The sequence below is a fragment of the Contarinia nasturtii genome, unplaced genomic scaffold (assembly GCF_009176525.2).
Source record: "Contarinia nasturtii isolate CC-2019 unplaced genomic scaffold, AAFC_CNas_1.1 Cnas_scaffold_414, whole genome shotgun sequence".
Lineage (NCBI taxonomy): Eukaryota > Metazoa > Arthropoda > Insecta > Diptera > Cecidomyiidae > Contarinia > Contarinia nasturtii.
The window spans coordinates 4,271,838-4,298,707 of record NW_022197768.1 but is presented as its reverse complement, the minus strand read 5'-3'; the positions used below and the strand labels follow the sequence as shown (position 1 = coordinate 4,298,707).

The 26,870-nt window shown below is 34.3% G+C and overlaps 11 protein-coding genes across 14 annotated transcripts; 5 read left to right on the top strand and 6 right to left on the bottom strand.

Annotated features, from left to right (window-relative positions):
- Positions 1 to 554: 554 nt before the first annotated feature.
- On the top strand, positions 555 to 3,058 carry LOC116338900 (46 kDa FK506-binding nuclear protein-like). Of its 2 annotated transcripts, none has more exons than XM_031764447.1 (7): positions 555 to 812; positions 1,196 to 1,523; positions 1,600 to 1,685; positions 1,757 to 1,840; positions 1,926 to 2,140; positions 2,231 to 2,447; positions 2,523 to 3,058. In XM_031764447.1, the coding sequence occupies exons 1-7, from the start codon at positions 803 to 805 to the stop codon at positions 2,693 to 2,695; spliced, it is 1,113 nt and encodes a 370-aa protein (XP_031620307.1). In that variant the 5' UTR covers positions 555 to 802; the 3' UTR covers positions 2,696 to 3,058. The 2 variants fall into 2 exon arrangements, with proteins under 2 accessions (XP_031620307.1, XP_031620306.1); XM_031764446.1 differs by having other exon boundaries at positions 556 to 812; positions 2,228 to 2,447.
- Positions 3,059 to 3,527: 469 nt separating this feature from the next.
- On the bottom strand, positions 3,528 to 5,343 carry LOC116338901 (nucleoporin Nup43). The gene is made up of 6 exons (XM_031764448.1): positions 4,941 to 5,343; positions 4,672 to 4,834; positions 4,500 to 4,596; positions 4,277 to 4,429; positions 3,929 to 4,213; positions 3,528 to 3,833 (listed from the first exon to the last, which is right to left on the bottom strand). The coding sequence occupies exons 1-6, from the start codon at positions 5,242 to 5,244 to the stop codon at positions 3,720 to 3,722; spliced, it is 1,116 nt and encodes a 371-aa protein (XP_031620308.1). The 5' UTR covers positions 5,245 to 5,343; the 3' UTR covers positions 3,528 to 3,719.
- A 301-nt stretch (positions 5,344 to 5,644) lies between these two features.
- Positions 5,645 to 7,675, bottom strand: LOC116338899 (39S ribosomal protein L37, mitochondrial). Its single transcript, XM_031764444.1, has 5 exons — positions 7,350 to 7,675; positions 6,927 to 7,277; positions 6,487 to 6,773; positions 6,230 to 6,399; positions 5,645 to 5,969 (listed from the first exon to the last, which is right to left on the bottom strand). The coding sequence occupies exons 1-5, from the start codon at positions 7,529 to 7,531 to the stop codon at positions 5,718 to 5,720; spliced, it is 1,242 nt and encodes a 413-aa protein (XP_031620304.1). The 5' UTR covers positions 7,532 to 7,675; the 3' UTR covers positions 5,645 to 5,717.
- Positions 7,676 to 7,825: 150 nt separating this feature from the next.
- On the top strand, positions 7,826 to 9,896 carry LOC116338902 (protein arginine N-methyltransferase 1). 2 transcript variants are annotated; one of them, XM_031764450.1, is made up of 4 exons: positions 7,826 to 8,153; positions 8,570 to 8,788; positions 8,868 to 9,502; positions 9,583 to 9,896. In XM_031764450.1, exons 1-4 carry the CDS (start codon positions 8,151 to 8,153, stop codon positions 9,791 to 9,793), a joined length of 1,068 nt encoding a protein of 355 aa, XP_031620310.1. In that variant the 5' UTR covers positions 7,826 to 8,150; the 3' UTR covers positions 9,794 to 9,896. The 2 variants fall into 2 exon arrangements, with proteins under 2 accessions (XP_031620310.1, XP_031620309.1); XM_031764449.1 differs by having other exon boundaries at positions 8,567 to 8,788.
- LOC116338903 lies at positions 9,842 to 10,756 on the bottom strand. The gene is made up of 2 exons (XM_031764451.1): positions 10,503 to 10,756; positions 9,842 to 10,200 (listed from the first exon to the last, which is right to left on the bottom strand). Exons 1-2 carry the CDS (start codon positions 10,666 to 10,668, stop codon positions 9,872 to 9,874), a joined length of 495 nt encoding a protein of 164 aa, XP_031620311.1. The 5' UTR covers positions 10,669 to 10,756; the 3' UTR covers positions 9,842 to 9,871.
- Positions 10,757 to 10,987: 231 nt separating this feature from the next.
- On the bottom strand, positions 10,988 to 12,369 carry LOC116338549 (protein SEC13 homolog). The gene is made up of 3 exons (XM_031763890.1): positions 12,011 to 12,369; positions 11,841 to 11,929; positions 10,988 to 11,674 (listed from the first exon to the last, which is right to left on the bottom strand). Exons 1-3 carry the CDS (start codon positions 12,203 to 12,205, stop codon positions 11,002 to 11,004), a joined length of 957 nt encoding a protein of 318 aa, XP_031619750.1. The 5' UTR covers positions 12,206 to 12,369; the 3' UTR covers positions 10,988 to 11,001.
- A 120-nt stretch (positions 12,370 to 12,489) lies between these two features.
- Positions 12,490 to 17,865, top strand: LOC116338468 (helicase SKI2W). Its single transcript, XM_031763744.1, has 5 exons — positions 12,490 to 12,651; positions 12,732 to 15,377; positions 16,453 to 17,226; positions 17,309 to 17,470; positions 17,539 to 17,865. Exons 1-5 carry the CDS (start codon positions 12,640 to 12,642, stop codon positions 17,740 to 17,742), a joined length of 3,798 nt encoding a protein of 1,265 aa, XP_031619604.1. The 5' UTR covers positions 12,490 to 12,639; the 3' UTR covers positions 17,743 to 17,865.
- LOC116338471 (putative inner dynein arm light chain, axonemal) lies at positions 15,481 to 16,418 on the top strand. Its single transcript, XM_031763748.1, has one exon. The coding sequence runs from the start codon at positions 15,540 to 15,542 to the stop codon at positions 16,341 to 16,343; it is 804 nt and encodes a 267-aa protein (XP_031619608.1). The 5' UTR covers positions 15,481 to 15,539; the 3' UTR covers positions 16,344 to 16,418.
- On the bottom strand, positions 17,756 to 26,580 carry LOC116338469. The gene is made up of 6 exons (XM_031763745.1): positions 26,328 to 26,580; positions 19,058 to 19,371; positions 18,959 to 18,991; positions 18,506 to 18,900; positions 18,287 to 18,438; positions 17,756 to 18,219 (listed from the first exon to the last, which is right to left on the bottom strand). Exons 1-6 carry the CDS (start codon positions 26,468 to 26,470, stop codon positions 17,880 to 17,882), a joined length of 1,377 nt encoding a protein of 458 aa, XP_031619605.1. The 5' UTR covers positions 26,471 to 26,580; the 3' UTR covers positions 17,756 to 17,879.
- On the top strand, positions 19,764 to 23,892 carry LOC116338470. 2 transcript variants are annotated; one of them, XM_031763747.1, is made up of 8 exons: positions 19,764 to 20,152; positions 20,842 to 21,386; positions 21,678 to 21,798; positions 21,923 to 22,045; positions 22,144 to 22,183; positions 22,282 to 22,313; positions 22,426 to 22,557; positions 22,643 to 23,892. In XM_031763747.1, the coding sequence occupies exons 2-8, from the start codon at positions 20,977 to 20,979 to the stop codon at positions 22,856 to 22,858; spliced, it is 1,074 nt and encodes a 357-aa protein (XP_031619607.1). In that variant the 5' UTR covers positions 19,764 to 20,152; positions 20,842 to 20,976; the 3' UTR covers positions 22,859 to 23,892. The 2 variants fall into 2 exon arrangements, with proteins under 2 accessions (XP_031619607.1, XP_031619606.1); XM_031763746.1 differs by having other exon boundaries at positions 19,765 to 20,152; positions 20,842 to 21,389.
- Positions 24,952 to 25,811, bottom strand: LOC116338472. Its single transcript, XM_031763749.1, has 3 exons — positions 25,696 to 25,811; positions 25,308 to 25,578; positions 24,952 to 25,207 (listed from the first exon to the last, which is right to left on the bottom strand). Exons 1-3 carry the CDS (start codon positions 25,718 to 25,720, stop codon positions 25,033 to 25,035), a joined length of 471 nt encoding a protein of 156 aa, XP_031619609.1. The 5' UTR covers positions 25,721 to 25,811; the 3' UTR covers positions 24,952 to 25,032.
- Positions 26,581 to 26,870: the final 290 nt, after the last annotated feature.

Genomic DNA, 26,870 nt, shown 5'->3' with positions numbered 1-26,870 from the left:
AATACGAACTTTGCATTGCGCATGCAACCGAAATCCTCGCAAAGAAACAGTAAAACAACACAATCATTACTATTATTATTATTCGTTATTTTGTTGTTGCTGCTCTTCTCCATTGTATTCTTCGAGAATATTATTATGCGTTTCCATGTGATCTGAAGTGGATAAGCTGATGATTGAATTTTGTGTATAACAAAAACGGAATTTTCCACTTGAATTCAATAAATATTTATAAATTTTCTACTTTCGTGTATTTCTCTATCTCTTTTTGTCCATATTTTATGGCCATTTTTCGCTCCTTTGTCGATTTACTGCTAGAAATTAATGGAAAAAAATTGGCAAATTTTTCTCATATGTTGAAAAATGAAATTTCAAAAATCAAATCTATTTTTTTTTGTTCCAATTCATAGTTTGCACATAAATGAACCATAAATTAAAATCAAATTGGAATGCGTTCGGGATAAGAACATACTCTAATGCGATGAATTTGTGACATATCGGTTCTGTCGCTTTTGTCGTAGCTGCTGCCGTGTGTCGTTGACTCCTTCTTCTTCTTATCTTCGGTTGCTCGTTCAACACAAACGCTATACAGCACGCGCCTTTTGTATAGACACAGCATTGGAAATCATATTTTGAAAGCCGCTAAACGAACGTGGTCGCCTTGACTGTGTGTGCTCTTTATCGTTTAAAACCAAATCGCGACAACAGTGCTCATTTCAATAATTTTTAGTTTTATTCTTCTCTGCAAATTAATTGCAAGTTTACGTTTGATTTTATATCTTTTGATTAATATACCGACGAAAAAATGTTCTGGGGTAAGTTTCAAATTGGATATTTTTTTGTAAAAAAGAAAACTATTTCTGGAGATCGTACACACGTGTTTTTTTTACATTTGGTCGTTTGCAATATTTTTAGTTTACACAATAAATTCGATACAGTTTTCGATTGTTATGCGGTATTTTTTGACATTTAAATTGGACACCATCGGAATTTGAATTTGTGCAAAAAAGAAAATAATATAACATTTTGTCGTTAATCGAGATTGAATCGTGTTCGTACATGAAATAGTGTGTTTACCGCTATGGATCACAACTTAACCTTAATCGAATGTCGCATGTGTTCTTCGATTGTGTTCCGTTATTTTCGATTCCGATGAAATTTTATCGTGTTCTTTTGTTCTGTATCTCGTTAACAATAGGTTTGGTTTTGAAGACAAACAAACGCTATTCACAGCAAGTATCGAAGCCGTTTCATGTATCACAAGCGGTATTGGATTTAGGTACCGTAAATCCAAATGACAGTGATGCTGTTGTTCAAGTTTGGCTTAACACAGATGACACAGACCATTTGATCGCCAATGTAGGCCGAAAAACATCACATGTTCAATTGGATCTTACATTCACTGAAGGCGAAACTGTTGCTTTTTACAGCAAAGGTAGTGGCACCGTTCATCTCACTGGTTATTTGCTACCAGAAGATGATGATGATTTTGGCGATTATCCACCTTATGGAGAAGAAGAAGAAAGGTACATTTATCGTTTTTTTTTTTTAAATGCTTACATTTGTCCATTTTATTTGCAATGACATTAATTTTATTCATAGTGACGAAGAGGTTGAAGCACCAAAAAATAAACAAAAGGTTGACAAGAAACAAGTCAAAGTTGTGAAAGATGTTGAAGAAGAAGAAGGTAAACGAATGCATTATTTAATTTTAAAATGTGTACTAAGTGCATGGCATGCTTTGTTTTAACTTATTCAGACGATGATGAAGATGACAGCGATATAGACTTTGAAGGAGTTACCAAAGAACTTCTCGAAGATGAAGAAGGGGAAGATGAAGAAGGTAAGAAATGTGCAATAAAATTGAATTCATTTCATGAATGACTTATAAAAGTCGATTTTTTTTAATTCTTTATTTGACATTTTAGATAGCGATGATGACGACGACGATGACGATGACGATGACGATGACGATGAGGACGACGACGATGAAGATGATTCAGACGAAATCGAAGCTCCGCAATCCAAGAAGGCCAAATTGGAAAATGCTGGAAAACAAAATGGTTTGACCAATGGCAAGGTACCGAAGAAAGAACTTGAAAAACAAAAGAACCAACAAAAGGCACAAAAACAAGATAAACAAGTGAGAAATTTAATTACATCCAAAATCATTGGAAATAAAACGTTTTTCGTAGAAAATAAAGTTAATTAACATGATTTATAATTGCAGCAGGAGCAAAAACAAAAGCAACAACAGCAAAACCAACAACAAAAGAAGTCAACACCAAAAACACTCAAGGGCGGCGTAATTGTCGAAGATCTTCGCGTTGGTAAAGGTCCAGAAGCCCAAGCTGGCAAAAAGGTCTTCGTTTACTACGAAGGACGACTAAAATCGAACAACAAAATGTTTGACAGCACAAAATCCGGCGAAGGATTCAAGTTCACTTTGGGTTCGTATCAAAAATTAAAATAAAAAAAAAATTCATTGAAATTGCATCAAATAACGAACGATTTTACATATACAGGTCGCGGTGAAGTGATTCAAGGATGGGACATCGGTGTTGTCGGTATGAAAGTTGGTTCAAAACGCCGAATCACGTGCCCACCAAATGTTGCATATGGCCATAAAGGTGCACCACCACAAATTCCCGGCAATTCAACTCTCATCTTTGATGTCGAACTACGCAACCTTAAATAAGTCTGCAAGACTTCCACGTTTATTTCCGTTGGAAATTTTTTTCATCGTTTCTTTTAAACTGACATTCTTTACAAATACAATTTTTCTTTTAGTTGAACTATCGACCAAGATTACAAATTAAAGCATTAAACAACATTTTTTTAAATAAAAAATATATGTTATAACTAGTATTCTGTTAAGCGTTTATTACAAGGGCTTACGTTACAAAATATAAAAAAAAGTTTGTCTTCGATGAGAGTTTGTTTTACTAGTTTCAAGCTCACTGGTTAGAGTCTCATTAAGAATGAAAACCAATAGTTTACGACGTAAAGACGTCTTATGATTATTTGACCCGTAAAACACATTCTTTATACAATTTTCATTTGAGACAATTCGATACTATATTCCAATAGAGTCATAATTATCATAATTGATTAAGCAACTACAACATTAAACATAAAAAAAAAAAAAATTTTGTAAACCGAATTTTTACTGAATTCATAAAAATCAAAGAATATAGTGTATAAAAACGAATGAATTTTGCGTTTTTTTTCACCTTTTTAATCGAATGGTATCTCTAATCCTAAGGTTTCACTGAGGCGAAGATGAAAAAAGTATACTTGATACACCTACTACAAAAGTATCAAGCCTTATCCTACTTACATACCCAGTTTTCATGAAAATCTCATCCAATTCAATTGTTACAAAATTTATATGGTTATTGTGAGAAAATATATCTCCCAATAGAACCCTACTTTGGAATCAGTTTATGTACGTAATGAAATATCAAAAAAAAAAAGAAAATTCATTTTAAATCAGTAATTCAGTAAATGTTCATTTTAAAACAAATAAGTCAAGTTTTTATTCAATTCACAAGACGGAAGAGAATAAATAGTCGCAAATGATTTTATTGTGGATTTTATGCAGAGTTAAAATATGGCCACGCACTGACTTCGTCTGAGCATGCCATACAATCAATTACATTTTGTAAAATAAAAAAATGGGGTGTCTGTAGACACATTTTTATTATGACATGTTTAATATATTAAGCATTATTGATAAGATAAATGGCTTCATTGTCGCATCCGCAAATCAATCTCGAGCCGCTAGTATCGAAGCAGTTTATGGCCTTTCCAATTCCTTCCAAGTGTCGAACCAACTGGAAACGTAGTAGAAACGTCAGCAATTAGTGAAATGTTTGGAAAATTTAATACTTTTATGAAAAAAAAAGAAGAGAAATTGACTAGAAATTACATTAATTCGTGATTTGGTTCGTTGACCGCACAGCCATGGATTTATATTTTCATTTTCGACAACGGTCAATTGTCCATCGATACGTTCAGTGATTTGTTGGGCTTTGTGACTCCATTGAAACAATTCGCCCGATTCGGATGATGTGAATAGTTTGGTTGGATCGGTGCGATGGAATGCTATGTCGCTAACAGAAGTTTTTTCATGCACGGTGTAGTATGAAGCAGGAAAAGATGGTTGCCGTAAGTCCCATATTGTCAATGTACCCTCCTCACTGCCACATAAAACCTATACGAATAATTAAATGATTGTCATGCCACTGGACTGAGTATAAAATGCGCATTAACTTACAATATGATTTTGATTTGGATGGTAGGTAATGCAAGTAACACAATTCGATCGTTTGTCATCTTCAGTCGATATGATTAATTTGGTCGACGATTTGTTCTCCTGGTTTCTTACGTCGAAAATATTAATGATTCCGATTCGATTTCCGGTGAAAATCTACCGTAAAATATTAAACGTGAAACTTTCTATATAAAAAAACGTCTTCTGATTAATGATATATACTGACCTCATTGTGATTAACAAAAGCCACAGATGAAATGGCACAACTGTCCACATGAGGAAATGATTTCACTACACGTCCTTGGCTTGATAACACATTCAGACTGCAAATAAAAACGAAAATTTTCATTCAATACTACTCATTTTACACGAAATATGCTAGAGTCACCAGTTGTTACCTGCCATCTTCACCAACTGTTGCAATATTTGTTTCATACACGGAAATTCCACTGCACACAGCCGGCGTATTTGTTTTGTATTTATGCAATTGTTCGACTTTATGTTTGACCGTAATGCTTTCGTGTGTCAAACCATGATTCAGGTTGATTAAGAGCAATTGAACTGTGCAAGCATTTTTGTGAAAAGCAATGAAGCATTTTTATTGTTTTGATTCGAAAATATACAATTAAAATGACATATAACGTTGAACGATTGGCACACTACTTACCACTATCAGCAGCTGTTGAACAAACAATCGATTCAGAATTGATAAATTCGAGACCAGTCACATCACCGTCTACTTTTATTTTCGATATCGATTTTGGTGTATAATCTACTTCATTTTCATCATTCGATAGATCGTCCTTTGTGAGTTTCCATAAACCAATTGAATTCGGATCGGAACCCCAACCACCAGTAACGAATGTGTCTGATTGTTTATACTTTTCTTGCACGAAACGAATCTTTGACACCTTTTCCGATATGAATGAACAATTCACCGGCTCAGCACTTGAATTTAAATCCAATGACATCTTGAATTCTTCAAAAAATTCCGAAAATTCACTCTGTATACAATGTGTTGTTTAAGCGCGCTTTTCAGTTGTGTTTCTGTCATGTGTATGTGTTTGACAGTACAACGTACACTGTTTCATTTTAAGGTTATGTGCATTGTCTTTGCGCTACATTTTCAAATTCGAACTGAAAGTTCGTTTGTAATATTTAATTCAAACTTAAAAAAAAAAAAATCAAAATCAATTCGATTTGATATCTAATTTTGAGTATTAATAGTAATTTCTCTCTTTATCGCATCCAGAGTCAGAAAATAGCTTGATTTCATTTAATAACGCTTGATTTTAGTTTTCTGTATTTTCCGCAAGACCAAAAAATGTGTGTTAAGGTTTTTTTTTTGTTCACAATTTAATATGTAATTTCATAATATATTTTACATTACTATATAACTACAATTCGATTTGTTTACGTCACACAAACTCTTCTATTTTTCAATTTATTGATTTTGATAAAAAGCTAATGTGTGGCGAAGGACATCGTCATTGTAATTCTTCAGCACAGGTCGACTCTCGTTGTATTCACAGTTTGTGTAAAGAAGTTTTGGCGATGTTTTGAACCAATAATTCTTTTTGTCATTGTCTGCATTCAAATTCAATGTATTCAATTGATAAACGCCGAAATAAAATTGATTGATGTGAACTTGAACACATTGAACGGTTATTGGTGATGGTAAATCTTCTACCTTAGCCTGTAATAGACAGTCATTGATCACCAAATCAAGAAATGAAAGAATATAGAATTATTTTATTTTCTTTGTTAGACATTCAAGAAAAGTCCCAATCAGACGAATTAATCAGATAAAAATCAGGTGTATTATTTGTATGTTGTATGTGAAGAGAGTGAGTGGTATGCCCCATACTCCAAAGTGGATGGGTTACTTTGGATTAATCTCCGAAATTTATCTGATATCGAATTGATTCTTCGCATGATTGATAGAAATATCCTTACCCCGTAGAGTGATTGCGCCTTTGCAGCTGCAATGGTAAATGCTTTGAGCATATTTCGTGAGGCAATTTGTTCAGCTTTAACTGGTTCCAATGTAATGTTTTTCACATCGAGTGGTGTGTAATGAACAAATGCAGTATGTGGATATTCAAAGTTGCCACCCTTTGGAACCGCTATAATATTGATACAAATTAAGTATTGCATTTGGATATTCGAAAAATTCGAATGTCTGAATAAATTTATTGTTTCATTCAACTTACGATAAATATGTTTCTCTTGATATATATTCTCCGGTTCGATTGAAATATTACTCTTCAATGGATGCAGGTTGGGCAATTCAGATTCAGCATTTGAAATATTTTCAATTGGTTTAATTGCTTGTTTTGATACTAGAAAATGTTCAGCAGTTTTGTGAAATTGAATTAAATTGCCATCCGATTCAAATGGAACAACAAATGAGACATTTTCCAAGATTTTTCGTTGCGATGTTATTGAAGAGTCTGTTAGCTTCTCGCATTGCTGTAACAACTTATCGATAATGTAACGACTGAAATGAAATGTTTATATGTTCAATAGAGTTCAGGTGAATACATCTGCTGAGATGAACGCTACGATATTTTTGTATCAATTTATGAGGCATTCATTTCCGCCTCACCAGAGGGGAACAATCCCTGGCCAAAAATACAATCATGACACTTACTTTTTGCGATAATCGGTGATTCCCCATTCGCGTGGAAACACCCACATTGGTTTTTCTGGATTTTTACGTACCGCCAGTTTTTCTTGGTGTGCATCAAATAAATGTGCATGTAAAATGCTATTTTTTACTCGAATTTCCGTTTCTTCTGATATTTCCACATTTTTGGCCAATTTCTGTATGGTGTCTGGCAGTTCATTGACTAACAGTGTTTTCGTTAAGACTTGTGCTTGTTTTTCACCACAAATCAAAACATTATTATCGCCAAACATATGACAAACACGGGAATTCCAAAACGGATGATTTTCATTTCGATCAAGCTGACCAATTGAAAGTGGATTGAGTAATTCAGATCTGTGAAAATAAACGACATATTTAATATGATGGTTGGACAAAACGAATGTCAAAAAGCAATAAAATACAAACGGTGGTTTGGGAATTTCCGGTTCAGACATAAACTCTTGAACAGGATCAATGACTGGCAGTCCCATTGCCTTTAAATAACTGGCAGCATTTTGATCTTCTATGGCACGACGTTTTAAAGTTCTCCATTTCATTTTAAAATGCCAGCCAAGATGCTGTGCATTTAACACATTTGTAAGACGCATCGCTTGAAATTCACTCAACAACGTCCAATTCAATAATCAAACAATTAGAGACTCGCTTTTTTTTATTTTGTTTCTAAATTCCAATCACACTAAAAGAAGCACAATTGTCTGTAGCAGAAATTACAGATTTGTCATTAAATTGAGGTTAGGTAGCACAGATAAAATAGAATATCGCACTAGTGTTGTGTCGGTATTTGACATTTCACACATACGCGCGCACCCATACTTTCGCATGGTCGCATGCTATATTGGTATGAACGCAACTATCCCAATACTATTCGATACATACAATACACAACATCCATTCAATCGCAAAAGCACAACAGCACGTCTATTGCGTGTCGTTGAAGCCAAAACTTAACTCAGTACACATTTTTAAAGAAAAAAAAAAACTAAATGATAATTTTTTATTGATGAATTAATCCGATTTTATCATATTAAAACGTTTAATTTCAATTTCTTGTGCATCATATATAGTAGACATAACTGAAAGTCGTGTGCTCATTTTGTGTGGTTTGCAAATTTTCGATTGCCGAAAAAAGAGACGAGAATCCGTTCGGAGTTTATACATATATATAAATATATATAGACATATTTGATACAAACAAGGGCGATCAAAATGGTATGTTGTCTGTATGAATTGCACTCAAGCTTCATTGCACTTTTATGTGATGCGGCATTTAAATGAATTGCAAAACATTGAACCATTTGAATATTTTAAATTAATTTTTCGTTAAGTAAAAAGCATGAGGCGCCATGAAAAATGATTAAAAAAAACGTGTTATTGGCGCTGACATTTTGTTTTGTTATATTTGTGGTTAGGTTATTAAGAGTCGCATGCCTGTATGTAAACCGGCACAGATGTGAATATGATTCGGTTTTATTTAAATATTTTGGCTTTTGACAATGTTTTGAATGGAAATGATCTAAGAGAAAATTTATTTCTCTTTAATTTTCGCTTGAATTATATCAAATTCACACTAATGCCAACCTCAAACAAATTGTAATTTATTTTTTTAACTTTCACTTTTTAAGCAGTCAAATGATGTTAATATGGAGGCACAGTCAGAGGCAGCAGCGAATGGCTCAACTCTGAAGAAAGAGAATGGCATGAGTCCTGACGAAATGACGTCCAGAGATTACTATTTTGATTCCTATGCACATTTCGGTATTCATGAAGAAATGCTGAAAGATGAGGTGCGCACATTAACATACCGCAATGCGATGTATCACAATAAGCATCTCTTCAAAGGAAAAGTATGTATATTCTTTGTAAATTTATGATACCATTTTCTTTCCAATCGATGCACTTCATGCGTATTTTCATCTTAATTAGACTGTCTTGGATATTGGTTGTGGTACGGGAATACTGTCCATGTTTGCAGCAAAAGCCGGTGCATCAAAGGTGTATGCCGTCGAATGTTCGAACATCGTTGATTATGCCAGACAAATAATTGAAGCAAATCAGTTTAGCGATGTTATCACACTGGTCAAGGGAAAAGTTGAAGAAATCGAATTGCCAGTGGAAAAAGTTGATATTATTATTTCCGAATGGATGGGCTATTGCTTGTTTTATGAATCAATGTTGGATACAGTATTATTTGCGCGTGACAAGTGGCTCAAAGCAGATGGCATGATGTTTCCAGATCGATGCACATTGTATGTTACCGCCATTGAAGATAGACAGTACAAAGATGAAAAGATTAATTGGTGGGATGATGTTTATGGTTTTAATATGTCATCGATACGAAAGGTTGCCATCACTGAACCACTTGTCGATGTTGTTGATCCAAAACAAGTGGTTTCAAGCCCATATCTAATCAAAGAAGTCGATTTGTATACGATAAATAAAGCCGATTTGGATTTCTCTACACCATTCGAATTGGTCATGAAACGAAATGATTTCGTACAAGCATTGGTGACATTTTTCAATGTTGAATTCACACGCTGCCACAAGCGAATGGGTTTCAGGTAAATATTTTCGAACATGAACACATTTTCACAGAAATACTCCAATAAATATTAATTGTTTCGTCAATTTGATTTTACAGCACATCACCAGATTCACCCTACACACACTGGAAGCAAACCGTCTTTTATTTGGACGATTATTTGACAGTGAAAAAGAATGAAACATGCTATGGTGTATTTAAATTGAAACCAAATGATCGGAACAATCGAGATTTAGACTTTTCAATTGAAATCAATTTCAAAGGCGAACTATCAGAAGTGAATGAAGAAAACCATTACCGAATGCGTTGAATATTGAACAATGACATTACAGAATAATACAAAAATAAACACATTAGCTTTTAAGTAAAATGCTGAGTTTAATTGGATTTAATAAAACCGAATTGACATCTTATTTTTTATTCTTTTTTTTTTCTCTGCCAATTCCGCTTCGAGTTGAGCATTTTTCTTTTTCTCTTCTGCCAATTCCGCTTCGAGTTGAGCATTTTTTGTTTTCTCTTCTGCCAATTCCGCTTCGAGTTGAGCATTTTTTTTTTCCAGTTCCGAGATCTTATATTGCATTTCAGACATCTTACTTTGCATTTCAGACATCTTACATTGCAATTCAGCAATCACAGATTTCGAATCATCTGGAGAAGTATTCATCGGAACGGGCGACGATCCTTTCTCCACATCTTCTTGATATTGGTGTCGACCATCTGAAAAAGAAGAATAAAAGCACAACAATTTTATTGCATTTTGTAGTAAAAAACATTTTTAAATACAATAAATAAATTACATTTATCAACAAATTTAAAAACAAACACCATATTGAATAATTCTGTCAGAATTGTCACGCACACACACACACACACAAAAAAAAACACACTCACACACACACACACACACAGGGGAAAATAAAGAACTTTATTTGCATAGCGCATGCGTATATTTTGGATGAGATGCACTTCCATCTAGTTTTCCATAGCATAAAATTAAATAAATTAAATTGAATACTTACAATTGGATCCAACTGCCAAATCTGCCGGGCGTAGTCTTGCGACTGGCGGAACAAATGGTACATTTTGTTGGACACCGATATTAAGACCACGTATTAGAACGGGTGGACCAGGTATATTTGGAAAATTCGGTTGGTTTTGTTGTTGTTGTTGGTTGTTGTTATTCATTTTTTTAAAACAAAAAAATATGAAAAAAAAAAAACGAAAATAAATTTAGGAAAAGAAATAAACCAAAAGCGCAAGTAATGTTATCAGAGACCGCTATCTGAGTGAATGTGCATGAAGTCTCTGCAATTCGATATGAAACGCATGTAAACGTGTGTATGTTTTGTATTCGTTTAAAAAAATGTAACAAAAACTCAATGCGTTATTTTTAATTTATTTATTTATTTTCATTGGAAACTTGTTGACACATCAAATCATGCCTTCAATAAAATGAACAAAAAATTTAAAAATCGGCTGATATAATTCATGTTTAATATTTGTATTTTTTTTTTTAAATTAAAGAGTGCGTTGTTCGGATAGGGCATTGGTAGACGTTGGTGCACTTGCATCTTCGCTGATCATGCTCCATTGGCCTTCGTTGTTCTCACGCCACAATGAAACTTTATTGTCACCACCAGATACGGCCAAAATATTACCAGTCAATGACCAGCTGACGTTCCATAATACATCGTCGAATGTATGTAAAACAGTTGAACTCCAATTGACCAAGTCATCACTAGACCAAATGATGACACGTCGATCTTGTGAGCAGCTTGCAAGCTGTGTTTTGGGCAAACCAACGCTTGGTGCCCATGCAACATCACGTACCCAATCGCTGTGTGCTTCCAAGCGATTTTCTTCAACCCAACGATCACCGTCCTCTTTCCAAATTTTTACCAAATTATCGCAGCCACCGGAAACCAGACGCTTAACACCATAGGAACCTTTTGTACCGACACCGCGTTGATCAAATGCTGGCTCTGGCACAGTTGATGGACAAAAATTGACCGCATTACAGCCAATTGTGTGTGCATTTGATATTTTCTTATAGTCCCATTGGCCCGATTCCGTATTACATGTTAAAATTGAAATTGAACCGTCCGAACTGCCACATGCCAAAATCAAACCGAATTCGGGTGGTGCAAATGCAACCGAATTAACCGATGACTCGTGATTACTGTACTCGTACCTGAGGGGGAAATCACAAAAGAAAAGAATAAAAATTAAAATAATCGATAAGTAATCGGAAAAGAATCGAAAATAATCGGAAACATATAATGAAAAAATTGCAAAGCAATAGCCACAACAACATTTATGTCCAGCAATTGCTTTAAATTGAGATTTGGTACTCGTACCATTTGATCCAATCGTTTTGCTCACGCCAAATGATAACTTTTCGATCGTACGAACATGTTGCCAGAATATTACCAAAGCGTGGATGTGCCTAATAATGAAACGATTAAAATGTATACATCTGTATTTAGTAGTTTATCCAATTGAAAAGAATATATAAAAGTCAATTTACCCAACAACATTGCCAAACTGGTCCGCCGTGACCTTTTAAATCGGCTGCCAATGATTGTGCACCATTTTTGATGTCGAAAATTTTAACCGAATTATCGGATGAACATGTTGCCAATCGTAAACCATAATAGTCAACTTCGGCACAGTGGATCATATCTTCATGGCCGGTATCAATTGTATTCAATATGCTAACCATTTTGTTCACGTTTCAATTGACAAATCGAATGAAAATATAATAATTTTTTGGTGTTTCTTCTATTTGAATTTGAAAATTTTCACAAAATACTGACTTATTTAATTAGAATGATTGAGAATTACGACCGTTCACAAATATTGCAATGGAATAATATTGTTGTCAATTTATATCTGAATGACATACGTGGAAATTATAGCAGTGTTTGGCAATCAGTCTGTTTCATTCGTGTTAACCGATGCAAAGTATATGTGTGTACACATTTTGACATATGTACAAATCGAATATTCACAAGTATATACAAGTCGATTACAATAAACTGTACGATAGGTTAACAAAAACATAAAATACCGATTTATTTTCATGATTTTTGTTTCAAAACATTTGAAATATCATATGGTTTGAAGAATTTTGAAAAATTCAATCATTCATTCACAATGTCATTCGATGTAAGGCAAACACTAAACATTTTTCACATACACTATAGATTTGATTTTAAATTGATTTTCTTTTTTCTTTTTATCGATAGCCTATGTGGCTGCATAACACTGCGGCAATTTTAGATAATCCACAGGAGACATTACTAGAGTATATTGTTGATCAAAAATTACCAATTCACGATCCAAAGCCATTCATTTTGCCACGTGAATCGAATCCAACGAATCTATACTATGCACCGATCGGAACGGCGAGTACAACATTGGTTGCTGATCGTGATCCGATCACAGGACGTATTTTAGAATTTGTTGAAGTTGATTTGGAGGATGCAGAGTGTACGGCAAAAAATTCAATGTCAATGCGTCGTGCACCGGTTCGGCCTGAGCAAGCAACACGTGGATCGGCGACGAATTTTCCATTTTGGCCAGGTGGTTTCGATGAACCGGCCAAACAAATCGAATCATTGAAACTTCATAATTCAAATTTCGTAAAAGATTTTCTAACCATTGCACCCGGTTTCACTGAAGGTCTTGAATTCAACACGGAAACCGATGATGGCATCATAACTACAAATGCAACCGACACAACAGAAAGTGTTGATTTATTATCGATCGTTGAAGATGAGCATAATGTTTTAGGTATGTGGTCGACTAATGAAACTACATCGAGAAAATCAACACCGAACCAATTTCAATACAACGAAGAATTGGATGAAGTTATGCTAAAAACACCAGCCACTGCACCGGTATTGGATATTTCAAGGACAAGCAAACCAAAAGTACAAAGCATGCAATACGCCAAATGGGTTGATATTACGCAACCGGTTAAAGATTTTGAAAAACAAGTTCCAGAACTTGCACATACATATCCATTTGAATTGGATACATTTCAAAAGCAAGCCATCATTAAGTTGGAAAATCACAATCACATTTTTGTGTCGGCACACACATCGGCTGGAAAAACGGTGGTTGCCGAATATGCAATTGCATTATCACAAAAACATATGACACGAACCATATATACGTCACCAATAAAAGCGTTATCAAATCAAAAATATCGTGATTTTAAGAAGACATTCGATGATGTCGGCATTATAACCGGTGACATTCAAATTAATCCATCGTCAGCATGTTTAATTATGACAACCGAAATCTTACGATCGATGCTGTATTGTGGCAGCGAAGTGACCAGAGATTTGGAATATGTTATATTCGATGAAGTTCATTATATTACCGACATTGAACGTGGCCATGTATGGGAAGAGGTGTTAATTTTATTACCAGAACATGTCAATATTATAATGTTGAGCGCCACAGTGCCGAATGCACTGAAATTTTCCAATTGGGTGGGAATGACCAAACGAAAAAAGGTTTATGTAATCAGCACTTCAAAGAGGCCCGTACCATTGAAACATTACCTTTACACCGGTCACAATACGGAAACCAAAAAAGAGCTATTTTTAATCGTCGACGATGATGGTCGTTTTCTAACGAAAGGCTATAATGATGCGAAAACAGCTAAACAAAATCAACAACAAAAGCAAAAGAACAAAGCAACCGGTCGAGGTGGAGGTCATCCAAATCAGAAAGGTCCGACATCGAACCAACAGCAAAGAAACGATAATAAAGTTGGAACTCGCGGTGGTCAAGGTGGAAGTGGCGGTGGCGTTGGTGGAGGAAGAGGTCACGGTCCAAATTTTCTAAATCCAAAGCATGAGGCACAAATTTGGTTAACATTAATTGATTTACTAAAGCAAAATGATGAACTGCCGATTATCGCGTTCTCTTTATCACGTGCCAAATGTGATCAATATCTTAAATCATTGGAATCACTAAGCCTAACAACAGGTTCCGAAGCTGGAGCCATACGAACATTTTTCAGTAAATGTCTATCAAAATTGAAACCCGAAGATCGTGTTATTCCGCAAGTGTTGATGTTACAAGATTCATTGGCACGTGGTATCGGTGTTCATCACAGCGGTATATTACCAATTTTAAAAGAAGTTGTTGAATTACTATTTCAACGTGGTCATGTTAAACTATTATTTGCAACGGAAACATTTGCAATGGGCGTTAATATGCCGGCACGTACAGTTGTTTTCGATTCGTATAAAAAACATGATGGTAAAGAATTGCGACCAATTCTACCGGCGGAATACACACAAATGGCAGGCAGAGCAGGTCGACGTGGTTTGGATAAGCACGGTAGAGTTATATTGCTGTGCAAATTAGATGTACCAAATGATTTATTATTAAAAACAATGATCACCGGTCAGCCAAAAAATTTGGAATCCAAATTTCGTCTAACTTATGCGATGATTTTGAATTTATTCCGTGTCGAAAGTGTATCGGTCGAAGATATGATGTCACATAGTTTCAAAGAATTTGAAACGCAATCGACAAAACCAGACACAGAGGCCCAATTACATGAATTCGAACAACAAATATCGAAAATACCCGAACTCGGTCCGCACATGGAACCATTATGTAAATTTTTCGATTTTGCCTATGAATATATCATCACGTTTCAACGATTCATGCAAAGATTGGCAGCTGCCAAAGTATTTAATTTGAAGCCAGGCCGATTGATTTACATATCGCACAAAAAATATTACAATCGTTACGCTATATTTCTGGCGCCGCTCAGTGCTACAAAAGATCTTTATAATGTGCTTATTTTGGACAACGATGCCACCAACGATGACATCGACGATGAACCGATTGTGGTAACCAAAGTGGTATGAAATTTTCAACATTATTTGTTTTCGGTTTTTTTTTTTGGTGTTATTGTTAAAACAAAATATGAAAATGCATAGTGAATGGTATCCATGGCAGCGCTGATTGTTTATTGTTTTCCGTTTCTATTTTAATTTTTCTCAAATATCAAATTATTTGACACAATGGACGATAACGATAATTCAAGCAAACCAAGTGAATTTATTTTAGTCAAGTATAATATTCCAGTTTTGGTGAGCTCATACACTGAGAAAAGTATTGGGGCTCCATCGACATCATCGGCAGCAGCAGCTTTGAATATTGAAACACCATCGATTTCATCGGCCAAAGATCGATTGGGTAGACCAAGTTCAGCGAATACGATAGCTGAAAATGGTCGAGAAACGGAAGAAATTTTAAATTCAATACTTCCACCACGAACATGGGAAGAAGATGGTCAATTATGGATGCAAACGGTTTCAAGTGTGCCGGCCACACGTCAAGATGTCGTTAATTTACAAGAAACACTTGATTCATTGTTGCAACAAAGTCAAGCACGTGAAACCGGCATTTGTCCCATTCGACGTGAATTGTATACACAATGTTTCGATGAATTAATTCGACAAGTAACGATAAATTGTACGGAACGTGGCTTATTATTGCTTCGTGTTCGTGATGAAATGGTTATGTCAATGGACGCCTACGAAACACTCTATTGTAGTTCGATTGCATTTGGTTTGAGAAAAGCGTTACAAAGTCAAGAGGGCAAGGAAAAATTGGTTGAATATGTGGCACAACTCGAAAAAGATAAAGAAAATATGGAAAATATTATATCAGATATGAAATTGCGTGCCGAACAAAATGAAAGACGAAACGCTGAATTGCGGGCGGCCGAAGAGAAAAAACATGCCGAAGAAATCGCATTTCTTAAAAAAACCAATGCTCAACTTAAAGCTCAATTGGAAGGAATCATTGCGCCAAAAAAATAAACAATGCATTTTCATTTGTTTTCCCAATACGAACACCATTCAAATTTGTGAATTGATTTTGTTTTCGATTTTTTTTTTTTTCAATGAATTTTCATTTAAATTTTTACAGTCACTATTAGATGATAAACGGCACACGGATATGGAAAAAAATTCGAAGAAAAACACAGATCGAGGTGAATTGTGGCATCGAATGATTGCACTGACAAAACCACGTCAATATAAATTGAACGCTGCCCCTGGTCATAAGGTGTTGACCATATCACCGAGCGATATTATTGATGTAACAACGCAAACGATTAAAATCGATGCGGATGCCATACTGAATAATTGGCAATATCGGCAAAAGCCACGTTTTCGTGATACACCAATTGGTCCATCCACCGAAAAGGCAATCAATGAATTGATTAACTTTCATAAATCCAAGGCCAAAGTTCAGTTCATAAATTTCAAGCAAGAATATAAGATGATTCAAGATTTGGATTTGATTTCACATCATCGGAAAAACGTTGATGCAATATTGCCACACACAAAAGTTGCCAATTTTGAACAAGAATTCGCACCGGTCTTTGATCGCAAACAATTGGAAGCCAAACAAGCTGAACTACGGTTCAAAATGTCCAATCAAAGTTTAACACTGTATCCGGAATATCAATATAAATTGGAAGTATTAAAACGTCTCAATTATATTGATGATCAACATGCGGTGACTCTTAAAGGACGTGTTGCCTGTGAAATGGGATCCAATGAATTAATGATTACCGAACTGGTACTTTGTAATACATTCAACGATCTTGATCCAGCCGAAATATCAGCATTACTTTCGAGTTTAGTTTTTCAAGGAAAAACATCGATGGAACTTAATCTCACGGACAATCTTAAAGCAGTAAGTAATCGCAAGTTTTTTTTTTATTTCGACGCAAATATGGACAAATGTTCGATTAATTGATGTACATTTTCATTTGCAGTGTGTAGAAACGATCAAATGTGTGGATCGTGAATTACGTGAGGTGGAAGATAATGTCATGGAAAATGTTGATAAAGAAATTCGTGAATCGGCACAAATGCTGGATGGTGAACGGCTGAACTTTGGACTGGTTCAAGTTGTATACGAATGGGCACGAAATAAGGTAATTATTTACATTCGGTCAATCACTGATGGATAAAAGACGTGATGACATTTGCATTTTACTTTCAGCCATTTGCTGAGATCATGAAATTGACCGATATTCAAGAGGGTGTCATTGTTCGATGTATTCAACAATTGAATGAAACTTTATCGGATGTCAAAGATGCTGCCCGAATAATTGGCAATCCAGCATTGCACCAAAAAATGGAAGAAGCATCTAATGCTATCAAGCGTGATATTGTGTTCGCTGCAAGTCTTTATTTCCAAGATTAATTAAACAATCAATTCTACAATGTACATTGTTGCACCATTTTATACACATATTGTTCTAAACGATCTTTCTTTTTACAATAAACCAAATTATAATTATGTTCTCTTTGGGAATTAAAAATAAAAGAAGTTGTTGTTATTTATTTTGACAATGCCAACAACTGAGCACTGCTCAAATGTTCTCTTGGTCGGTAGTTTGTAAGTGTTTTTTCCAGATTGTTACATGATTCACTCAAAATTGGATCCCATTTTGATTTCGGTATATTCATTCGATCGCCTTCGATTGTTGGATGTTTACTTAAATTCATTTCCGGTCCGAGCATTATCGACACCTCATTGAAAATGTCAATTAAAGCTGATGCTTCATTTATTAATTTTGTCACAGCCAATTGTCGATCGTTCCATGTTACAGATTTTTTCTTCTTTGTTGTACACGCCTTGGACCGGTTTTGCAATGGAGTTAGAGTCATTGAAGCCAATCTACCAATTGAAATGATAAAATTAGTATTTTTTATTAAAATGAAAAGAATTAAATAATGAAATATACCGTTGTCCAATGACAATTTCGTTGAAATTATCCCTCGGTATGCTTCCTTCAGATATTGTTCTCCTTGGTAAGTCTGGCAAATCGTTTTCATTGTCCGAGAAATCAAAATCATCCCAACATGCAAATGTTGCATTGTTCATCATATTTTCTTGCTGTTAAAATCACAAATATCAATATTATTGGAGAGAAGAGAGATAGAGAATCAAAATGCACAATTACCATTTTCATTGCAACTTTATCAATTTTATTCGGTTGCGTTGAAGTGTCAGGAGCCGATGATGATAGACTTTGTGAATTTTCATCTTGTTGAATATCTTGTGGAGTTACTTGTTCATAGGATGAACTTCCCGAATGTTGTTCCGATTGTTTGAAAAGTTCGTTTTCATTTTGAGTTTCACGTTCGGTCGGATATTTTTCATTTAATTTTGAATCGACGGTTTTCAATGCATTTTGCTGAGTTTGTAGTAGCAATTCATTTTCCAACATTTGTCGTTCGAATGGCGATGATCGTTTGTAGTCTAATGGTGATTTCGTTTTGGTTGCCAACGATGCAAATGATAAATATGTCCTTGGAAGCGGTGTTTGTGTTGCAATTGTATTTGATGGTACCCTTTCTGATAAATACATAGTGAATTTTAACTAAGCGAACTGAACTACCCATATGAATTATACCTGTCATTTGACCAACAGTCTGTGTGATTATCACTGAAAATTGTAGCGTTTTTTTAATTAATTAGTCGGAAACGGGCAGTTTTCTTATTTTATACTTACTTCCACCTGGTCGATCTTTTCGAATGGTAATCGTACCGTCTGTATCTTCACATTTGTCAATCATTTTGATTAGATCTTTTTGTACTCCAATTGCCTTTTCACGCAACAACGTTGTATATGCGTCGGTCTGTGAGCCAACATGATTGATTTTTTGCGCTAACAGAGCTCGTCGTGTGGCGTCCAAGATTTTTGCTTTTAATAAAGCATTCTTATTGACCTTTTGTGGTGGTGCTATAACAACTGTCCGCCACGGTGGTCGTTCTTTTTCCGAGTCAGTTTTTGATGATTTTCGGCTGGATTTCACAACCGACCGGCTGAAATTATCATTTAAAAAATTTATTAACATAAGCTATGGCATCATAAATTGAACTTTCAATGGTATGGCAGCAATAAAACAAAAATTTAAATATTTAATTTTCGCGCGTCAGTGTCGAATTTTCCATTCATAAAATTTCATCAAAATATACGCAATGCTTCAAAATTAAAAGACGACGACATAGAGCACATGATTGTGTGAACATCTGCGCTCTTCCCCTAACTTTTATGAAACGTAAGTATGTGTGCAATGTTTACGGTATTTTTTTCCCGTGAGTTTATACGCATACGGTATTTTGCTATTGTATATCGTATGACCGTGAGTGAATTACCGTGTTTGTGTTTGTGTCTTGCAGTGCTCAATTCAATGTGTGCATGGCCATCGACAACAAGCCAAATTGAATGAAAATAAGGGTGAATACATTCTATACATGATGGTGCGCACCAGTGTAATGATTGTATTATACAGAATGATTTACTTCAATCACAAACATGGCTGCCACATTGAATCTGATGATTGTCGCGAGAGAGGAAAAAAAACAACATTGTGACCAGCAGCGTTGTACACACACGTAGTGCCTACCGGAAAAAACTTCGGGCTCTTTATACTCTCTTAGCAAATTTGGATATCATTTTGTTTGAAAAGAAAACAAAAGATTTGTTTCTTTTTTTTTTTGTAAATTTCGTGTAAGACAAACGAAGAAAACAGCAAATAGGTTTACAAGTGAATTGAATATAAATTTAAAGTGGTGAATAAAGCTAATTTTAGGCGATAAAAATGTAATTGAATTCGTTACTTTCATGGCTCATTTTTACATTTATTCTCTTTGTGTTTTTCTTAAGTTGTTTTTCAACTTTTCATTTCACATTCGCAACACATGCATTTTTGAAAGATTATTTGAGAGGAAATCATATTCTATTTCGATTTTAATATTATCAAAATGTAACTACTATTATTATAATATCCAATGAATAAGTACCTAAAAAATATGTTGTACTATGTTGGACAATTTTCAAAAAACCCCTCTATTATGCATATTAGCTTGCAGAATAAATTAAAATTAAATATCGACAATTCAAAAGATCTGTTATTGCCTATCGCACAAGTGTCTTGGCTTGTGAAAACATATACGTATATATGTTTTCAAAGAAGTAAACGTGATGAATGATATATATATTTTTTTTATTTATATGAATTTCCTTTCTATTCTATAAACTCGTTCTTATTGATTTTGTTCCGATTTCCAACACTCTACGCGTTCTTTGGCTCTCACATTCTCTACTTTTTTTGTTTTTGTTTTCTTTTTTCTCTCAATGATTTTTTACTTTAAATTTATTTCTATTTTCGGCTCTAACACACACATACACCCAAAAAATACATATACCATACACCCCCACGCTTACTGATGGTGATTTTGATGGCTTTTTTCTTTTCCTTTTTTTCCAATTTCATGTGTCTCTTTCTCTAGTTTTGAATTTGAGCAAAAGTTAAAAAGAAACACCAAAAAAAATATATACACTAAATAAATAAAAAAAAGTGCAGCAAAGACCAAGAATTTATCAAATTTAATGTGGGGTATGGAACATTTATCCAAACAACTAATATGCAACAATCACATAAACTGAATATAAACGAAAATAGCGCATCAAGTGCTACTAGAATAACATCCGACAAAAAACCATCCGTAAAAATAAACGGTCAAATATCAATTGAATCGAATAATAAACAAGATGTGCCAATAGTTCCTGCGAAGCCAGCACGCCTAAATCTAGCATTGAAACGTGAAACGGCGTCGCCAATTGGAAATGGCCAAATGAACGCAAAAAACGGAAGCGGATCGGCGGCGCCAGCAGCCAACACCACCGAAACAGATGAAATCGAATTTTTACTTGAAGAGATAAAAGACTTGGAAGTGCCCTCATGCCGAACCGATTCGGAACAGGACTTTGAGATAGCCGGAAGCCGTGTCGACCTCGATTTATCGTTGCAATTAGATTCACCGATCGATACATCGTGGTACTATTCATCCATCATTTTCATTCTACTTGAAATAAAAGAATTTTTGTAAAATATTTGTATTGTTTGCTTTTGCTTTTCGGTTTGGCTTCGTCTAAGCTTATGCTTACATCATTTGTTCTTATTTTTTTTTCTGTGTTCTTTGTGTATTTATGCATGCCTTTAAACGCAATTGAAAAGAAAAAAAAATCAATTTAAAATCCCATTAACTTAGCTAATAAATCATTCCGGAAATTGCGAAGTGAAAACAAGAATAGTAACAAATTATTATGTGGAATTCATTTTCAGGTATTCACACGCCTACTTTGCACAAGCCATCCAAATGCCATCCGTTCCATGGGGAGTTCCGTTGCATTGTGATCTTCGACCACTAAAAACACCAACTGGAATCATTCGAATACTGCTTGTGGTATGTTGTGGTTTATTTGCTTTTTTTTCTCCCTCTCTATCCCTCTATGAGTGTCTTCCTCTTTCTTATGCCCCATTAATTATTCCAACGCAAAAATAAATGGATTTGCTCGTTGAAATTATAGATATCGTCTGCAGCGTGTATTGTATGCGAATTTTCAGCTGGTTCTGTTCAAGTTGGATTGTTCTTCCTACCGTTAATTGCTCGACTTCGATTCATGGTCTTTTGTGCAATCTTTTCTTTGCTGGTACGTATTCTCTTGCTTTCATATTTATTTTTACTTTCATTTTCTATTGAAAACAAATGTATCCATTGTAACTTTGCATTTTACTTGGTATTTTACAGCTGACAAGTCTTATGCTCTTTCTGGATATATCGCATATAGGTAAGTGTGTGTGTGTGTGCAACATTTTATTGCAACAAATCAAATTGGATTATGATAGTTCTAAATTTGTTTCCATTTTTTTCTCTTCCGGCTTACAGCGCAAATGTTTCCATTTCATTGGCCCAAATTGGTAATTATTTCTTCAAATCTTGTTTCTTTAGTTCATTATTTTCAAATATTCATTCAAATGCCATTCAATTCCCTTTCTTTATGCGCACGTCTTCATTGTCCTCGGATTCCAGAATGCATATCTTTATTTTATAATCAGCGTAATATTTTTGATTGGCTCGTCGTTACTCATCCACATGGTGTTTTTTGCACGTGAATATAAGTGGGTTCCGCCAAGAACAAAGGAAACTTTATTTTTATCAGCGGTAAGTCGTTGTGGTTAGAATGCACTTTTTTTTTGTTTCATGATGTACATTGCAATTTTTGTTGTTGATGTTTTGTTGAACACAGATGCTTGGTTATACGTGTGCAGTGGAGGCGATTGTTTTATCTGTCATGGGATTCTTTCCATCGCGTCGTTATCGACAAGTACCTGCCGATGAATGTGATTGCATTATTGATGAAGGACGTGAACTAACACCAATGAGTTCAACACACAAATCGTTGGCAAACTCAAATTCAAATTTTCACATTGCTGCTGATGATATCATCACAGATCGACGCTAGGCCTATACACCTATATATTGTCTTATTCCAATATACAATACCAAACAACAATAACGAAAATGAAACGAGAAGAAAAATTGACATTCTTAACAATCTGACACCGTTGAAAATAATGAAAAAAAGAAGCCCACATTGCAATAAGCGACCTTAGTTAGATGAACTGAAAGACTAAATCCAAAGAAAATGACGATTGATACGATTCGAATTTGGCGAAAATCGAACTAAAAAACACAGTAGTGAAATTTTGCGATTTTTCATCTCGATCAATATTTAATCAAGAAACCGTAGCCATATATCACCAATAAAGAACTAGAATAGAAAAGAAAACTATTTATCAAGTATAATGTTAATTACAATATATTTTTGTACATAATACGATAAGTTAATTTGAGTTAATTGGATAAATGGAGAAAAAAAAAGTATAAACGACGTAATTAGTTACTCAATTGCATACTCTATAGCAAATAATATATGGATTGTATTAACTTATTTAATCATGAAATTTGGATAGATGGATCTTTGGGGAAATATACTCCTTTTTTAGCATTTCACTTTTAATATTACACTTGAATGAATCATGAACAAGTCTTTGAAACTTTTCTATTCAACCGAATGCGGTCGATGGACTGCTGTTCAGAGTTTCATTTACAAAATGATGGCAAAATGTGAAAACTGAACATGGTCCACATCCAATTTTTAGTATATAATATTACTATGTGTTTGGTGTATTTATTTGAATTCGATAAGTTTATTTTTTATTCGATTTCGGTCGTGACTCCAGAACATTTCAGATAGAAAACAAAAGTGATAGCAAAAATTGACAATTTTCCATACCATACACAATAATATTAATAATAAATTATAAATCGCTGTCAAACGAATTCGTTTTTTGTTGTTCCAGAAAGTAAACCAAAACTATTTTCGATACAAACAACAACAAAAAAAAACACAAAAATAGATTTACGATTGATCTTGAAATTTCATCAAGCAATTTCATTGTCAGCCACAATAAATTTCCATGGAATTCCACAAAACTTTTCAACGAATTTACTGTCCCATTTTGTTTTGTTTTTTTTTTTTTTTGTAATACGAATAGGGCTGTCGGATTTTGTTTCTCTCTGAGATTTTTTTTTGTCCAATGCCATCATTTTGTGGATTTTCACTCAAAGACAAAAAAATCTCAGAGAGAAACAAAAATGCGACAGCCCTAAATACGAATGCGCATTTGTTTGGTTGCATGTTTTTCTTTATTTTCATATGACAAATGCATGAAATTCTTGCGATGAATTCAAATGTCGCAATCTAAAAATAAATACAAAAACCAATTCATTTTGCTTACTGTCAATTATAAATGTATTTGCAGGTGAAAATATAATCCTTTTTTATGAAAAATTCGGCTTTTTTTGTAGATGGAGTAAAATATGATCTAGTTGCGAATGGGCAAGGTTTATTGAAGTTTTAGAATAATTGGTTAATTCAATGAACAGTCACAACAATTCGAAATAAGTTGTCACAATTTAATAAATACAAAAGACGCAAATCTTACGAATTGTCTTACGTACATTCGGAATTACTTGGAAATTGCACACTTTTTCACGCACCGTTTGCAAATTGTTTCGCAAAAAGGTCCCAAAATATCGCATAATTTGCAACGTTTCGATCGAAATCCCGTGTGGAAGAAAAGTGACTGACTAACTAGTTAGCTAAAATCGACTGAAATTGAATTTTGTTAACTGAGGTCGTCTACCCAGTCAACTTTAGTCGTGTATGTATGTCATTTTAAACAGATCTTCAGAATTTGGGTAGTTTTTGTCTATATAGTCAACTGCGATTGAAGTTGAATTAATTTGTATTTTTCTCTACTAGGATTGACTGAAAAATCAGCCAAATCAACTTAAAACAACTTCAATCTCAGTCAGCTTTAGCCAAAAGCGTCCCAAATTAGTTATCTGACTAGTAGTCAGTCAGTAATTTTCCACAAGGGAATCCGATCCTAAAGAGTAAAGATAATAAAGAGGATCGATTTTGATTTTCAAATGGCAAAATTAGACAATTTCAATATTTCTTTTTTTCATTATTTATTTTTTCCGCATTTTTGTGAAATGTTCTTTTGATTTTATGTTTTTACACTTGAAATCAGACTTTCGATTCATCTGTTCCCATTTCTGATTGAACTAAACATTGTTTTGGTCATTTTCATTTTGATTCTCATCATTTCCATCGCGATTCCCATTCTCATTTTGAATTTCATTTTCTCCGTCATTGTCCATATACAATTCCGATAGAAGAATGAAGGACATCACATTAAATGGCATTATCATTCTTCCCGCATCAACAGTCTCTTGTTCACTTTTATTTCACAAAACAAAAATATATATTTCAATACAATGGAATGAAAAACGAAATCTTAAAATGAAGCTCTTGACACTTAAAATGGTAAGGTGCTTACAGTGTCTCAAGGTTAAGAATTTGTAAAAAAGCATTATCATCGGAATCTTCACCAATAAATAATGCGGGAACCGAACTGTCTGCATCTACGTCGTCGCTTAATGATGAACTTGAATTAATAAAAATCAATTGTCCGGGTTCAAGCTCATATTCAACGAACACTAATTCGATATCGTCCGTTTCGCGATCTGGATCACCTATTAATTCAATGTCATCAACATTGACCGCGTCATTGCCACTTTCACTGCTGTCTGGCGACTCAGAAATTGAATCTATATCCAAAAAAAAGTAAAATTGATCTAAAGGAATAACTTTTCTGACGATTTCCGCCTATCAAATTTCGTTTAATTCTCAATTAATTAAAAACACCAACAAATACATGTATATACCGTTGTTATCATTAAAATCCTCCATGGAAATGTATCAAATCTTTCCGTTGTTTAAGATTAAAAGTACAAAACTTTCATTTTTACGAATCACTACTACAACTTTAAATTTGTTTTTATCTTTGTATACTAGATCAGAATAAAAATACATGTTTTTATTTGATTGCTTTTCTTTGTCATGGCTTACTTCACATGGCTTGTGAAACTTGGCGTTTTTTGCGTATTTCAGTTCAGTCCCAATTTCTGTTTTGAACGATTTTCTACTTGTCTAGCAAAATATATTTCTTCCAAACATTACATTCAACGTTCGATTATATATCAGACGATCATTTGAAGAATTAATTTTTCCACAATTTTCAAATTTACTGTACAAACATTTTGAATAAGTGTACCTGTACATCCTTGAAATTAGGAGTAGGTACAAAAGATGTATTACAACAATAGTTTGCCTTAAAATATTTATTTTATTATGGATGGAGTCAGTTCTACATCAGTCATCGAAGGGAACAACCAATACCAAACAAAAATTCAAATCAAGTATACAATCATATTTTTCATCCAATCGTTTTGAAACTCTTTTGATTCGATGGGGGGATGTTTTAATCAACTAAATCGTTTCATATGTGCATACTCGCCTGATTGAGTTTGAAGTTTGTTCATCGCTAATGCTTAGCGTTTCACTTTCCGATGAACCCATGCTAGCTGGTGATTGTGGTAATGATTTATTGTTCGCAATTCCACTAGCTATCCCATTTGTGTCAACATTGAAGCCACTCATTTTGATTTCACTGATTTCTCTTGTTGTTTTCTTTTCAATAATTCACACTCTCGATAGTAAGAAGCCGCAGAACAAACACTACATCGACTGACTGGTAAAAATAAACTGTCAAAAAATTTGTTCAACAAAACATTTTTATGGCATCGCGGCCATGTGTATCAATCGAACAAAAAAAAAATGCAAAACAAAACCATACAAAGAGCATATCGATCTTGGCTAGCGATTCAATGGAGAAATGAACCAATATTATAAAGCTTGTACACAAGAAATGCTCACTATAGCAACGAAAAGTAAATATGGTGTTGGCACAATATTTGTTGCTGTTTGCACAATGCACCACCTGCAACAACATATAACATACACAAATCGAACTTGAACTGATCGCTTATATCCTACACAT